Genomic DNA, 17,065 nt, shown 5'->3' with positions numbered 1-17,065 from the left:
TGTCACCAGTTTGGGATTTCAGTCTATACACAGTTATGCTCAAAGACTGTATTTTGGCATTATTTCTGGCACTGTAGCATGTAAAGACCAAAGACTGATGAACAATGGAGGTTTTCACAAGCCACATGGTCTCCAGAGGATCTAATGCATGCAACTCTCATAAATCAAATCTCCTTCTAACTTTTCTTGGCTCAATAATCCTATATTCTACAGAACACTGATTTTTAAACAGTACAGAAAAAGAAATCCAGTTAAAAAAGTAAGTTTCAACTCCTAATTCATACTAGACCATGGACAAGGAGGAGGATTTTTTTGGTTTTGCTTTGTTTGGGGAATGTGGAGAATATGGTTATTTGGTCAAGAATATTTCACAGAAGTGGTGGGACTTAAAATGAGTTTTAGCAACTCATTTAGCAACTCATTCATAGTAGATGGCACTATGAATACACAAATTTGAAATCCATATACAATAGTAAAAGAGTGAAAAAGAAGTAAACAAGACTTTTGTATTCCACCCAATTATTTTAAACTATAGTCTTATAAAAAACTTTTTAAAAATTCTTTAATTCCTTCTGTGAGTAGATGGCCCCTCCTTCCTTAATAAATATAGTTTGCTTCAGAATACACATATAAAAAGAGAGCAGCTCAGTGGTAATATTTAGAATAGGCAAGGAGAATTTACTAAAGGCACTACGAAGGCTGATAAAACTTCATTTTTCTTGTTGTCATCAGATAACAAACAGTGAATGACCTTGTCCTTTGCAAGGTCAAGCTCTGTGGTCTTAGGCTGTTTTTTCTGATTTTAGATCTCTGATTACCTTCCCTTTCCTTTTCCAACTACACAGAAATGGTTTTCGTGTTGACATTTCAAAGGTCACTCTACAGAAGCAAACACTGAATTAAGCCATTCTTTATGTGTCATTATGGGATCCTCATTTATTTTCACTGTCACCAGTTTTAAGACAGCAAATTAGTTGGCTCTCATAGTTTAAAAAAAGTTTCTGCTCTAATTTGAAGGACTAGTAATTATTCATAAAGTATCTGACAGATTAATAGCAACTTGCAGTTATCATTGCAGGGCAAACTAATGTCATTTCTCCACCTGCTGAAGCACAACTACTATATTTTCTAACCAGTACTAACTTGTTTCAGTTCTGTGACTTTCACTAGGGTGAATCAATTATTATCACTTACCATTAATAAGCAGAGAGCTATCGGATCCTGGATATGAATAGTTTAGACGACCTAAGGGTAGAAGAAGGCCATTACTATATTTTTTCCATAGATGGTTTAAATATATTCAACAACAAAGCTGAATTAATTGCTTAATAGGTATTTTAAAAACCATATTATGGGAATAAAACTTAGCTGTGCTAATAAACACACAGAGTCAGAGGACATACCAAACAGCATATTCACAAACATTCAGAAGGGAAAGCCTGAAAGTGGGAAAATAAAACACCCTTATATTTCACTATTCAGTCATTCTAATTTCCAAATCCCCATCCAAAGCAATCTTGACACCATGATGTCCTCATATCAACTCCTAATAATAATCTTCATGTTTTTCCCCCATAAATGTGCAAGTTTTCTTTCATGTGCAGTTCTTTACTGCTTTTTAAAAGTATGTAGCTAGCAGTAGTATTTTTTATATGAATCATAACAAAAGTGCCAGTTTTATGCCTACATGTACAGACATGCCAGTAGGTTTAAATTCACATCTAAGGGAATAAATACAGAAAGTAAAGGAACACATTTCACTGTACTTACACATGAAGAAAATAGCAAAGCACATAGCAAAATGCACAAGAGGCAGAAGAGCATTCAATAAATGCTGGGTTAATTTTCTCTGAATATTGAACCTAAAATGGGTACTCAAGATACCCATGAGAAAAGGGCTTATGAAAGTCTAAAATTTTTGGAGGATACACCATCTTCCACAAATAAAGGGGGGAATGCATTTCTACTCTGGAAGAGTTTCTACATGTAAGTTGAGGTATCCAGACTGCACATACTATGAACCTAGATCTATGCTATAAATTATAAAACTCATTATTACAACATTTTTATGTCTCCATATTCCACATGCCCTTCATACGAATGGTAAAGAACCCTCAAGTCTTGCTCATCTAAGCAATGGAAAGGGGAACTTGATGGTTAATTACCTACCAGAGTACAGCACTCTACGCATCAGGAGTAGTGTGAGAATATAAAATTGACTCAGAATTACAAACATTCCAATTAGGAAACAGCAGTTTAAACTCTGACCCCACAGAACCATAACAGACTCTCCAAGACAATAAAAACGGTGGGTAAGCAGAGCTTCTCCCATGAGGAGCAAGCCTTTCAGGATGCCGGGAAGACTCCAGACCCCACCTAGTTCCAATGAGCACTGTGGGAGCTAGTACGTGGTCCTATTCACCAGCAGCCACACATTTAAAAGTATTTAGAAAGGAACTTTAGACCTCAGCTATCCTTCAGTCTCTCAAAATCCTCTTTCAAATAGTCTCCACAGAAATAAACTCATGCCATGAAAAGAGAAAAGTGTTCTCTGTTGCTAATAGCTTTAATTAATCCACATGTGAAACTTGGGAGTCTAATATGAAACAAAATCTGAAAGTTTTTCTACAATTTAAAACCAAATACAAGGATTTTTTAAATTGCAAATTGCTTCACTTAAAATTTCAGTGTGTTCCTGTTTAGGGAGGAAAGGTAGGGATGGAGACAGGCAAGGAGGAGGTGAAAATTAACTTTGATATTTCAATTTCTTCCTAAAAATTGGCTTTGTTATTTAATGTTTATATACACAGCCAAGTATCTAAATCCAGTGAATTCCAGCTTAACTGCTTTAACTGCAAGCCCAGATCATATGACCTGTCACAAGAATATCTTTAAAAAAGCACAGACTTGAGATGCTGGAACAAGAACATGACCTTAACTGTTAAAAACTTGGGAGGGAGGGAGGGCGCCAGGGAGGGAGGGAGTAGTGTTTCTGAATCACTTAACTCGGAGCAGCAGCTGATCTTCTGTGATGAAACACTTGCATTACTTTTGCAGCTGTAAAACCCTTTAGTCAATGAACTAACAGTTATCACTCATACCATTTTTATCATAAAACACTTTTTAAAAAGATGATATAAATCAACACAGAAACAAAAATATTTAATGATATTAACTGAAGTTAAGTTTCTGCTATTTCTAAGAAGATACTCTTAACTTTTTAAAAAGGTATCATTAATGAAACCAAGGCTGTTCTGTATGAACTATAATGCCTCTTATTTGATACTAAAAAAGGATATCTAACAATGAGAATCCAAAGATAAATTCCCACACTAGCTGGCCCAATTTAACTAGTCAAGTTCCACCTTATCAGAAACTCACTTTGGGGTACCTTTTAAGGAGAAGGAGATAATATTTCAACAAAACAGGCACAAAAATATCCCCTCACTCAGTTCTCTCAGTCTGCCTCAACACACACCTCCTGAGATGCCACCCTGCACTCACAAAGTAGGTATCCTTTGAGACTTTTTCTGCTCCTCAGACTTCTAAATACTGTAATTCTATCCTTTAGCTAAGACAATAGGGCACTGAAGAATCACTGGCAAAATTTACAGTTTAACTCTGAAAGTGATACTTGTTTTTATTTTTTGACCTGTTCTTATGATGAGTCCTATTGGGCTGGAATCAGTTATGCCCTCTGTATAAAAAATACACCTGTTAAATATTTTGTTAAACAAATAGCAATACTTTCTATTTCAATTTTAAAATATTAGCAGTGACATGAGAAAACTTTTGGAAAAAACTTTCATAATGCTTCCCTACCCTACCTGCCCTATCCTATAAATTCTTTCTATAATTAAAATATTTAGAATCATCCATTCATGACATCTGTTATGAAGAACACAGACCCCTTCCTTTCTGGAAGTCCTCTGAAAGCTCCCATTACAAGTTCCACGTTACTCTAAAGTCTTCTACAAGCCTTTCACATTCTCCTTGTGTCCCTTTCATTTCTGCTCTACTGCTGCTACTGCTAAGTCACTTCAGTCGTGTCCGACTCTGTGCGACCCCATCCCTGGGATTCTCCAGGCAAGAACACTGGAGTGGGTTTCCATTTCCTTCTCCAATGCATAAAAGTGAAAAGTGAAAGTGAAGTCGCTCAGTCGTGTCTGACTCTTCGTGACCCCATGGACTGCAGCCCACCAGGCTCCTCCGTCCATGGGGTTTTCCAGGCAAGAGTACTGGAGTGGGGTGCCATTGCCTTCTCCATTATTTCTGCTCTAAAGATGCCAATTTTCTCCAGCATTTTTGCATTTTTCTATTCCATGGCTAGATTACTAACAACCCCCTCCTCCCTCCCTCCAAGACCTCTTTGTTTCCAATGGAGAATATTTTCAAATCTTTTTTGTTTACTTGTGTTTTTTTCAATTATTTTTCCTAAGGCACCTTTCCCAAAAAAGAACCCCCCTTTTTAGATTAACTCACCAAATTTTATTTCTATCTATATTGCAATAGACAACCATCTTAGGTAATCATTTCAGCTACTCACTAACTATCTTATCTCTTTTAAGTAATAGCCCCTCTCTTTAAGCACTAGAGCTTCGTTGTTGCTGATGCTGTCATTAAACCTAGGTATCTTGAGTTTCCTGTTTGGGCACCAAATAAGCATTCAATGAGTTTATTCCACTGAACTTAAAACACCATCATTTCACAAATGAATACACTGAAGTAAAATAAAATCTAAATATGAATATAACCCAGTGTTTGCTGAGTTTTGTTTTTTGGTTTTTTGATAACTCATTTATCTATAAACATAACCCAGGCTTTGGTACATTTAGAATTGAATTCCTCAAGGGAGAAGGAAAGCATTAGGATTTCTGGCAAGTGAATCTATTTCGTGGATAAAATTCAGTCTTTGGAGGGTCTTACTATTGATTATGTTATAAATACAAAGAAATACTGCCAGATCAGCAGTCCTAACCTTAAGGGACGCTATGACAGGAAAAGTAGTTGTCCCTGGAGGCCAGCTGTGGCATTTGGAGCCAGAAGCCTGGCATACATCATGCAGAAGGCATAGACTATATTTGGTGACATGACTCAACCTAGCCAAATATAGGCAACTGATACAGTGTGACTCTGGGGAACTACACTACCAAATTCTACAGCTTAGAAAAGATTCAGATTCCAAGTAGGCATTTGTGAGTTGGAAAGAACCAATATTTACCAACCAGAATGACTAAGAATTACTGGGGGGAGGAGGTGCTCAAAAGAACAGTATGTACTATCATAACTATCATATTAAGACACTAACTAAAGTAACCAAGTTAATAAGATGAAAGAAGGAAAAAAAAAAAACTAGGAGGAAATGCTCTAATAAATTAGTATCTCTTATTTTCAAAATTAGGTAAAATAAGTTATTTTCTAAAAACTAACCCAGATAGTATTGCTACTGATGATGCAGCAGGAAATGATATAATAAATGCTGCCATTTCAAACACACAAGCAATAAAAAATATCAAATGTTCTACCGTGCTATTAGATTTCATGCTATGACCTTCTCTTTTTCAGTCATGCGAGCATTGTTGGGAACATGGTATAGGCCAAGGAAAGATACAGGGGACAACTCTGCAAGGCTGTGTAAAATGCAGCCATGCTGACCAAAACAGTGACAAACAGCCTGGAACTCTGAGTTACTTTTGTTAGATACTAACAAAAAGGGAGAGGCTTTCAGTGGACAGGCTTCCCTGATGGCTCGGACAGTAAAGCATCTGCTTGCCATGTGCGAGACCTGAGTTCGATCCCTGGTTTGGGAAGATCCCCTGGAGAAGGAAATGGCAATCTACTCCAGAACTCTTGCCTAAAAAATCCAACGGACGGAGGAGCTTAGTAGGCTACAGTCCATGGGGTTGCAAAGAGTCGGACACAACTTAGCGACTTCACTTTTCTTTCTTGTCAGTGGACATCACTAAAATTTCTCACAGGGAAAGGATAAGCATGGACTTAGGTCCATTTCTAAGACATATCAGTTTATGAACACAGCACAACACTCACACAAATATATTCATACATATACATACACATTATTTGTTGCTGTTTAACTGGAGATGTTTCTCCTGGTTCTGCTCTTACTGCCATAAATAATTGTTTAAAGGGGGTGCTGTTCCTGTCTTTCTACATTTGCTGTTTCTACCAACATTGTCAGATTTGCAGCAAGATGGCACTGTGGGGGCCTGCACGGCGTAAGCAAGGCCCGAGAAATGATAAATTCAGTTTCTGAATACTAACTTTATACTTAAATGCAGAATACATATCAATATGAACTGATAAAAATGTGCTCATTATGTTCTATCACTTAATGATACAAAGGTCATTTTGTGTTTTATTGTTGGCATGTGGGAATATTAATTCTCCGACCAGGGATTGAACCCGCTGTGATCCCGGCATTTGAAATTCAGAGTTTTAACCACTAGATCCCCAGGCAAGTTCCCAAAGATAATCATTTTTAATAATTTCTTCCACTGACCTAAAAGTAACTCCACAAAGCATAATCAGTAACCTTATTCTACCTCATGACCTATCTGTGATACAATCAACTTCCAGTAAAAATGTTTCCATGCAAAATTATGAAGGAGACAACAGCTGGGACTGACATCAACTGGATGAAGGGTCTTGCCCCCCTCCCCTAAAAGCCATTTAAATTACACACACACACACACACACACACGCATACACACAGAATTCAGACTACACAAAACCCCTTTCCAGGATAGATTTGACTTTCAATTTCAAGTCTGGAGCTTGTAAAAAATACTTGAATTCTCTTGCTTAACTCACTGCCATTTCTCTTCTAGATACTCTAGATATTCAGAACTACTGGCCCATTAACTTTCTCGTCTGGGTCCCTTCCTCTGTCTGGAATGCCTTCCTTTCTCTCTGTCTCCAGTGTTTCACCACTCAAGCCCCCTCCCTTTTATCCAGGTGGCGTCTTTCTTAGGCCTCACATCCTATGGAAGGTACCTGCCCAAAGCCACCTGCTCCGTGGTTCAGACAGCCCTGTCGGCTCCATACAACACTCTTTACACTTACTATATACTGTATTTAAATCACCTATTTCTAAATTCTCTTCCTCTAGGACAACAAAATCTTTGAGGACAGGTTTTGGGTCTCACATCCCAGAGCTTAGAGCAGAGAAAGGCACTCAATAAAAAGCTGTCGAATAAATAAAACAGAGCTAGCAGCTAGTGGTCTCTCTGGCATGAAACAGACAGTGCAACGTGTAGAGCTGGACCAGTCTCATCCAGTGAGGCAGGTTCAAGTCACTTAGCTTCTCTGAAGTAAAAACGGAGATATTTCCATGTACATGTGAGAAATTCGTACGATAACTTTTGCAGAATGCCCAGAAAAGTCCCCCTGGATAGATTATGTGTTCAATTAATAGTAATTCCTTTCCCTTCAGTAACTTAAAAGCCAGAGACAATGAACAGTTTCCCACTTGTGAGAGAAAGAAAGAGGAAGGATTCCTCCTTGCCAAGTAAGACCCAAACTGGAACCCTGAAGAAGGGAGTGGCCATCTGGGGGATTTTTCAGCTTCAGAGAAATGAGAGTTTTCTAATATTCTAACTTACAAACAGGGATATAATTCTTCTTTCAGGAGATGAGAGAAAAAAACCTAACTCTTTTCTTTTATGACGGCCAAACTGGCTAAGTAGCAGCAGTATTTTAGGAAATAAAAACTCTGGAAATTCAACTTAAAAATATTCTTTTCAATAAAAGCCAAAAAGGAGCTTCTTTTTGTGCCAATAGCTCAGATTTAATTTTTCAATTGTGATATGGTAGCTGAAAATCAGAGTATAGAGGGGCAAAAAAAAAAAAAGACAGAGAGAAAATAACATTTTATCTTTAAGATAAGTAAAGTCAATGGGCTATGTTTCTACAGATTGAGGAATGTTTCATAAGGATTGCTTTAACTACAACCGAGGGCAGGTACAAAGGTGGAAGATCTAAAAGCATCTAAGAATTTCAGGCAGAAGGGAATGTCTAGAGAGACACCAGCAAAGAGCTGACCCAATTAAGGAATTCAAAAGATTTCCTACTGCCAGTAAACCTAACAACAAACCAGCAAGCAGGAAGGCTATTTTTATCCTTGCCAGAGGCCTTCTGACTCTGGATGCTACATTCAGAGGACACAGCAACAGGATAACTTGCCTTAAGAGGATGTTATGATACCAGAGATTAATGGCAACTTTTCAAGCTTTAAAATATTAGGCATACTTTTTATTCAAAGTAAACCAGCCAAAGCCAGTTAAAAAAAGAAAAGATAATATAACGGAAAGAAAAGTGGAAAAACAGACCGATGGGTAGTAAAAAAGTTTTAAGCAATCTAGAAACAAAGCCAAGGCAGTTAAAATTAAAATTAAATTAATTAAAATTCTATCTTGTAAAAAGGTTGACTAAAACAAGCATGTGTTATAAGAGACATATTTTAAAAGAACCAGTGGTTAAAAATAAATAATTGTAGAACTGACCTGAAGGTAAAGATTTTGAGAAGTGGCTCCCTGCACTGACACGAAGATCAAGACAAATTTATGGAGTTCCTAGGGACTATAAAATAAGTTGCTTGCAAATGACTGAGAACTTTAGAGACAAGCCACTCTTAACATTGGCTGCATGCGTGCCGCGTCGCTTCAGCTGTGTGACACTGTGGACTGTGGCCTGCAGGCTCCTCTGTCCGTGGGATTCTCCAGATAAGAATACTGGAGTGGGTTTTCATGCCCTCCTCCAGGGGATCGTCCCGATCCAGGGATCGAACCCAAGTCTCTTATGTCTTCTGCACGCACAGGTGGGTTCTTTATCACCAGTGCCACCTGGGAAGCCCCTTAACACTGGTTACTGAAGTCCAAACCCCAAAAGCAATCAGCAGTCAGTAACTGGCATTCTGCATGCACACCTATCAGCAACACTAATCACTTACTGAATATAAATTCTGATGACTTGATTGAATCTTAACATTCACTTGAATTTCATATCTAGTTTCATTTGTTATTTCTCAAAAGGCCCTGTTCTTATTTTCCTTTATTAATACTAAAGGCACTTAGTCTTCCTCTTATTCATTAGTCTTCAAAACTAAATAATAAAAAGGCTGTTCGAAGATGTCTGCAAGTTATCTGGAGGATAAGCTGCATGAGGTCGAGTCTTATTTTTTATTTCCTGATATATCCCAACAGGCTAAAATAGTGTTTGGCACTATCTGCTTGATAACATATTTGTTTTATGAACAGCCTCCCATAATTTCAGACTTTACATATATATTCAAAGTGGTTCTCAAAGCAGAATGAGGGTGGGGTGAGGAGGGAAAGCAGTCTATCTGAATCACTTCTGGAATAAACATGCTTAAGTCTCACGACAGACCTGGTGAATCAGAATGAGGAAAAAGAAAAAGCCAGCTTGGAAAAGTTCCCTCAGTGATTCCAGACCTTCACCCTCTGAAAGGTACCCTCCAATAAGAAATTGGCAGGTGTGTGAAATCTGAATTTTTACAGAAGATTATGATAAAATATAGATTTTAAATTCTGTCCCCAGTTTCCTACAAAGAAATTAAGACACTTGAATGCCTAAAGTGTACTAAAATAAACGTTTTTAATGTTTGTCTCCTCATAAATGCTGCACATAAATATCTATTGTGTGGCTACTGGACCATCAGCCTGAGGCTATGTGTTCCCATCCTGATTCTCTAGGCACCAGTTAGTCGACTGACTTCCAAAGCTATTGTATCTCTCGGAACTATAGTCTCTTCAACCATAAACTGGAGACCACAAAACTCACATGGAAGGTTATTGTAAGGCTTAAATTAGAGATAAGTTTCAGAAGGGGCAAAGCATAAAAGTCAAAGAAATGGTATCAGAAGTAATTGCCCTTTCACTTGAAACTTGTTGTTAACACTGCTTCCTATAAAGAATGTCCAGGTCCACATCAAAAAAGAAATATATAGACCAGCATCAAATGTGCACTGTGGTCTACTGCTACCCAATACATGGAGCGGGAATTTAAGCTGAAGCTAAAATGTAGAAGTACTACATGGCTTGAAGAAGGCCCTCTCCCCCTCCTAACAAGGGCGCCGTGTTACCCCACACCAGGGTGCACCCCCATTGTCACAGGGCTCCCTGTGCCCCTGGCACTATGCCAGCTGTAATCTGAACAGTCCACACCCCTAGCCATGCTTCAAAAAGCAAAAAGATGGCTACAGATGCCCCCGGAGACAACATTCCAAAATGCTAGTAATACGTGGTGGAAATGATAAGCTAGGATAAGGTAAGTGACTCCTTACTCCCCCTTTGTCCTCATCCTCACCATTTTCCTCTATGGAATTCCTTTTTCAGTTATGTTCTTTTTGGTAATGGGGAACATTCTAATGGCAGGAGTTTAAAGCTGAACAATTAGAGAAGTTCTCCACAGCAGTGTTTCATAACATTTCATAGTTATTAAGACCTACGCTAATCAAAATTTTTGCAGAGGCTCCCCACCATAACTGAAGCCCTCAAGCCCCACTCCAGTGGATATTACAAGTAAAACCATCACAAGAAAAGCCCTTAATAATAAAAGGCTACTGTGAATTCAGCAACACCTTTAAATGTATTTTCATTGTATTACATCAGCATCTGCATGCTTTAAAAGATAATCATGCAACATACACATAACAAATCTATCATCTAACTGGAATGCTTGGTTCTAACAGTGTCCTTAAGTGAAGTCGTTCAGTCATGTCCGACTCTTTGTGACCCCATGGACACCAGGCTCCTCCGTCCACGGGATTTTCTAGACAAGAGTAGTAGAGTGGGTTGCCATTTCCTTCTCCAGGGAATCTTCTCAACCCAGGGATCAAATCCAGGTCTCCCGCATTGTAGACAGATGCTTTACCGTCTGAGCCACTAGGGAAGTCCAAGAGGTTCCTGGATCCCATCAAATAATTACCATAGCGGAAGAGGCCCATGATCCACAAATTAAGAACAGAAACATTACACAAAGCCAAGTGTAAACAACTGCTTTCTAGACATAGCATTTTTAGCCTGTCTCAAAAAGAAAAAAAGCACTCTAGAAACAAAGCCTCCACCCAACTGAGCATATCTGACTGATTTCTGGTTCATCCCTTCTTCCAAGCTACTCAACAGTAAATGCTCACATGAAACCCATATGCTGTTTCCAGTCATTAAACCTTTAATCTTGACATTGAGGAATACCATGCCAGAGACTGTGAGGAATTGCTGATAGTAACTTAAACTTCACTAAGTTCAATCCCTTCACTTCCTCTTTTAGGTGAAGACACCAAGATCTAGAGGGAAGTGACCAACTTAAGCCATGTAACTGCTAATGGCAAAACCAGGTCTTAATACACTCCTCAATGCTTCTCTTTATTTCTTACATTTTGGGAAAGTCTACTATAAGCTACCAACTTCTGATCTTTTACAATAAAGACATCAAGTGGCCAATTTATAAGTATCTCCATTTAATTAATCATGACAGACATTTACTATTTGGAATATTATAGCCAGTAGAAGTAAAGACTTTATTTCTGGTTCTCAAGAATTAAAAAAAGTTCCTCTATTTGGTTGATTCCTCCTTCTCTTTCCCAATGTATAGCAACTGGCATCAGCTCAACTGGATACCAAAGAGATTATGGAACGACTTTCCCTTCAGAGTTTCACTAATGTTCTTAATTGACTGGTTACCAGGTAATAAGCAGAATAAAAAAGAGACCTGCTTTTAGAATGGAGTGCACTGATGTGCAACTGAATTCAGACTCAGTCTGTCAGACAAATCAGACAAAATAATGAAGCCCAGAGGCAGCCAGGCCATCTCCATACCTGACCTGAAAAGTAGTAACTAGTTTAAAAGTGAAAAAGGAGAGTGAAAAAGTTGGCTTAAAACTCAACATTCAGAAAACTAAGACCATGGCATCTGGTCTCATCACTTCATGACAAACAGATGAGGAAACAGTGACAGACTTTATTTTGTGTGGCTCCAAAATCACTGCAGATGGTGACTGCAGCCATGAAATTAAAAGATGCTTGTTCCTTGGAAGAAAAGCTATGACCAACCTAGACAGCATGTTAAAAAGCAGAAACATTACTTTGTCAACAAAGGTCTGTCTCAAGGCTATGGTTTTACCAGTAGTCATGTATGAATGGGAGAGTTGGACCATAAAGAAAGCTGAGCAACAAAGAATTGATGCCTTTGAACTGTGGTGTTGGAGAAGACACTTGAGAGTCCCTTGGACTGCAAGGAGATCCAACCAGTCTATCCTAAAGGAGATCAGTCCTGAATATTCATTGGAAGGACTGATGCTGAAGCTGAAACTCCAATACTTTGGCCTCCTGATGTGAAGAGCTGACTCACTGGAAAAGACCCTGATGCTGGGAAAGGTTGAAAGCAGGAAGAGAAGGGGACGACAGAGGATGAGACGGGTGGATGGCATCACCAACTCAATGGACATGAGTTTGAGTATACTCCAGGAGTGGTGATGGATAGGGAGACCTGGCGTGCTGCAGTCCATGGGGTCACAGAGTCGGACACGACTGAGCGACTGAACTGAAGTGAACTAGTTTAAAACTAGCTAAAAGGTACTCCTTTTGCAAATTTTTACTGCAGAACAGCAACAAGTTCATCAACACTTCTCTCTTTTCCCTCTTTTAAATTTGGTAGTGAGGAGAGTGGCAACATGAGGGGAATAAATAAGGAGTAGCAAATAAAGAAATTAACAAATCAGGTATACACAACTGATGAATGAATCAACTGCCTACAATATTTAGGTTGAGATTCCATACATTTCAGGAAGAAATAATTTGTGGCACAGTTTAAGCAACTGTTCTGCTTCCTGTTGTTAAATTGAATGCAAAGAGAATCTCGGATATTTTTATGAGAGCTATGAATCAAGTGGCATGGCTTCCCCTCCCTCAATGTCAGCAAATAACATTCTAGGATTATATAACAGGATTAAGAAAATCTTAAACCTTCACAGACAACTCACCATTGTATTACTCCATAATCAAAAGGGCTTTCATTATGCAGATTAATAGCATATAGAGCTGTTCTAGTAGCTATCAGGAAATGAAACAGCAAGTCACCTCTCTACAGAATTTTACCATATAGAAGGAAAAAACAGAAAAATAATAAGTGACACTATCAAAAGGTACAATATACTATTGTTAATTTAGACATGAGGCATGAACAAAATGGATCTCTATAAATGTTCTGGACCTCCTTCTACTTTTTATACAGTAGGGAGATCCCTAATACTTTGACACTGACAACCTGCTGACAAAGTCTGAAAACCTTACTACTTAAATGCTATTCAGATTTCACTTCTGAATGGAAAATAACATTATTATCTGTCCACATTGTAATATCTATATTTATTAAGTTTTACACAATACTTAATGTGAAAATGTACATTATAGAAAAGCACTCATAAAATTGCTACCTGATTGCTGCTTGGGTTTTGATATGGTATTTCTAAGTGTAAACTGTCACATATATTTATTTCTTAACCAATAAATATTACCAATTTCTTTACCAATAAATATTACCAACATTTATTTCTTTACCAATCCCTGCCCTGAATGTGAGTCTAACAAAATTAAATCACAACAGCCATAAAGTATATGAGCTTTAATACAGCTGCAAAAAAAAAAAAGAAAAAGCTGTGTGAGTTAAAAGCATCTTTAGAAATAGTTAGGCTTTTTAACCTTCTAAAGAACATAAAAAATTTATCGTCACTTTCCCCTCTGGCCCCCTTTACCCTCACTTCTCAACTGGGTAAAAACAGTGTTACAATAATGTTTTAAGATGCCTACTCAATTTTCCTGGACTCAAATAAGATTCTTTGTGTTCAACGTTCAGGATTAAGATGTGGCGACTGCTTGAGTAATTATGGACCGATCATGGATGACATAAGACAAATTCCCCCCTTGTGACACCTACTTATATGATTTTCAGAACAAATAAGAACAAGGGTCAATATTTCATCACCAACACGTGAAGGGCAAAGGATCACTACTTTGTATTTACCAGCACATGTTATATAAAAAGTCCGGCAGATGAGGATCTGGCCAAGGCACAAGGGGCATTTAGTATGAACCAGGTTGGTTTCAGTTCAGAGCTTAGAATAAGGAAGACTTCAGTCTCAGGCTACCAGCACATCAGTGTTCACAGACATCCCATTCTGTTCTCCCAGGAATTTCCCTTTCCCCTCCTCCCCTTGAAAAATTTAAAACAAAACAAACCTGAAACAACAGCAATCCTCCAACCTGGAAAAGTACAGTCACACAGTTTGAAACCCACACCTTTGTAAACTCTGCGTATACAGTGCTATGAGGAATCAAAAGAATCCTGAGCAACACTGAACCAGAAAGGAGTGGGTCTGAATTCAGAAACCAACCTGCACCAGGAATAGAAAAGACAATCATGGTCCACCACTTTGTCCCCTCCTTCCTCACAAAGGAAGTTACCTCAACGCAGAAGCCCAGGTCCCATCCTTCAGCACAACTAAGCAAAAGAAAAAGACTGTTTAGGATGTTCCATTTCAGCAGTCAGGAAAGGGAGAGTGTAGAAGGAGAGGAACTCACTTCACTTCTGAACAGCCACACGCAAAGTTCACTATAACCAAGTTTATAAACTGTATTCTCTGCTGTGTGCCTTACTCCATTACTCAAAAGGCTTCTAAGAGTAAGGCAATTTTCTCCTCCCGAGAGCCCTCCGCTACTCACTCCCCTGCTACGCTGCTTTGAATTATTTGGTATCATCCAAACTCAGGAAGAAAGAACCAGCCAGGTTTGCAGGGCAGCTGCCTGGAAGACTCTTGAGTCTTCAAGGCTTGTAGTATTTAAAGATACTCCAATTCACCAGAAGACATGTGATACCACATAATGGTAATTTGCTAGGAAAGAGAAATTTGACTATGAATCCAAGTATAATTTAGTTGCTTTGCATTATCCATATCTTCTCTATGGTACTTTGTATCATGCACCATTAAATATGGTGCATATTTAAGAAAAATATGCATTGAAGAAAATATGCATTTTTCCTTGAAGAAAAACGTCCATCTAATCCTTTAAAAAGGTGACTGGGGACTGGGTTGCATAGTAGTACATAGCTGTCTTTCCACAAATTGCCACTGATTTAAACAGAAAGTGATAAAACACTATAAGAAATTATATCCCCCCACCACTATTTCAAATAATTCATTTTAATAGTGTAGCAATAGAAATTACTTTGTAAAAGTTCCTTTCCTATTTAAAACTGCATGTACTCTGAAACTCACGTTTATAACTGAATATAAAATTTAGTCCTATTTTCAGAAACTCTGATGGAAAGTTTCTAGAGCTATCTCAGTGTACATAAAGTCATATACAATATCTGTTCAAAACATCTGTATCAGTATATAAAACCTGTTCTTGAAGACACAGAACTACGTGACTACAATTTTACATATAGGAATATGAAAAGAACTGTGAATCCCAAGGAAAATTTAAGGTTTTCTGGTTATTACTTATGATATCTTTTTAAAGTAGCACTAACTTTACTCCTTCCACTGCTGTAGAGATACAGAATTTAGGTAATTATTCCAACAGTCACTCTCTCTCTCACAGTGACACAAAAAATCTTACTCAAAATTAACAAAACTGGCTTTGTGTACTCAACTTTCAACTGACTTTCATGATTTTCTTCTAGAGAGATTATTTTAAATGGTTTTTCTTAGCAACAAAGAAAAAAGGCACAGATGGAATCATCACTTGCGCACTCGTTTAAGCATTTGTTTCAAACAAATTCACACATATGAAAAATAGTCGGGGGAGAGCCCTCTAATTTAATGTGCAGATAAAGAAAAAAATTCCCAGAAGTTGTTTTAAAATGCAAGGTCACAATACCTTAAGCAGTCAGGAGTTAAAATACATAGCATTTGGGGGATAGGTCCAGCTCTTCAAATAAGTTCTTCTTAAATGAATACATGACGCAAGTAAGGCACTAAGGTTTAACTGTACAACATACTCCCACACTTACTCAGCATATGCAATAGGTTTCTCGGGCACCAGGGGAATATGTAAAAGACTGGCACTTTTAAATAACTTCCATTTCTGAATGCAATCATCATTGCCCACATGCAAATTAAGTATTTTAAAATGCCTGAAACTCAGTGAGACTGGGGTAGATAACACTGAGCTCCCCCTTCCAAAACCTGGAAGCAAGATGCATTCTGTAACAACATGAAGAGTAAAAGACTCTAATTTCACAATATTTCGAGGAAAATTAAAATGGTATTCTGATCGTAACTTAGTTAATTAATATCTGAAGAACAACTATATGTTTTGACAATTTACAGATTGCCTTTGTTCACTCAATAATTTTGCTGTCTCATTAGGCTTTCCAGTGAAATGAAGCAAACTGGATATTAAATTGTTTTCATATATAGGATTTAAAATACTCAACCACTAATATGAAACTATGGATTGTTCAACTGTCTGACATCTGATAGTTTTCTTTCTGATAATTTGTCTCTTTATTCCAGTGCTGTCTCCCTCTGCTTCCAGTAATAACCATAAACCAGAAAACTGGTTTATGCCTATTATTCCATTCACATACAGAAAAGAAAAAAAAAGCCCCTTAATTTTTAGAGGACTCTCCTACGTATACTGAAAATAATACCTCTTCATGAGTCTTTATTTCTCTGTGTCCACGCTATGCTTCAGAGACTAAAAGCAGATGCATTGGCATGTGATTTTAATCTATTTCATGCTGCTCCATTTCTAAACAGTAAGTACCAATTTCACAGGCAAGAGAAAACACAAATAGCACTAAGACACAATATTTCCCAAATAAACATCTCAGCATCTACAATGGTAAAAGATTTTCCTGTCCAGGTGAAGGAATTACTTGATAAGCCTAATAATTATTGTAGCAATGTGCAAGCTGCCATCTCAGAGATAACTCAAAAATGGTGTACAGCGCAGGCTCTTAGCTTAGGAGACTGGGTATACAATGAGGAAAATGAAATCGGTCTCTGGGGAAGAACTGCTAC

General features: G+C 37.9%; 1 protein-coding gene across 3 annotated transcripts in view; it reads right to left on the bottom strand.

Annotated features, from left to right (window-relative positions):
- Positions 1–17,065, bottom strand: part of CPEB4 (cytoplasmic polyadenylation element binding protein 4) — a 68,632-nt gene that overhangs the window by 27,317 nt on the left and 24,250 nt on the right. For 2 of the 3 annotated variants that reach the window (XM_043887212.1, XM_043887213.1), the window contains exon 3: positions 1,195–1,245. The exons of the other annotated variant lie outside the window; for it this stretch is intronic. In XM_043887212.1, coding sequence (XP_043743147.1) covers positions 1,195–1,245 — 51 coding nt within the window. The remainder of the gene's footprint in view (positions 1–1,194; positions 1,246–17,065) is intronic. 3 annotated transcript variants of the gene reach the window in all.

This window comes from Cervus elaphus, chromosome 25, assembly GCF_910594005.1.
Source record: "Cervus elaphus chromosome 25, mCerEla1.1, whole genome shotgun sequence".
Classification (NCBI taxonomy): domain Eukaryota; kingdom Metazoa; phylum Chordata; class Mammalia; order Artiodactyla; family Cervidae; genus Cervus; species Cervus elaphus.
This window is presented reverse-complemented; position numbering and strand designations above follow the sequence as displayed.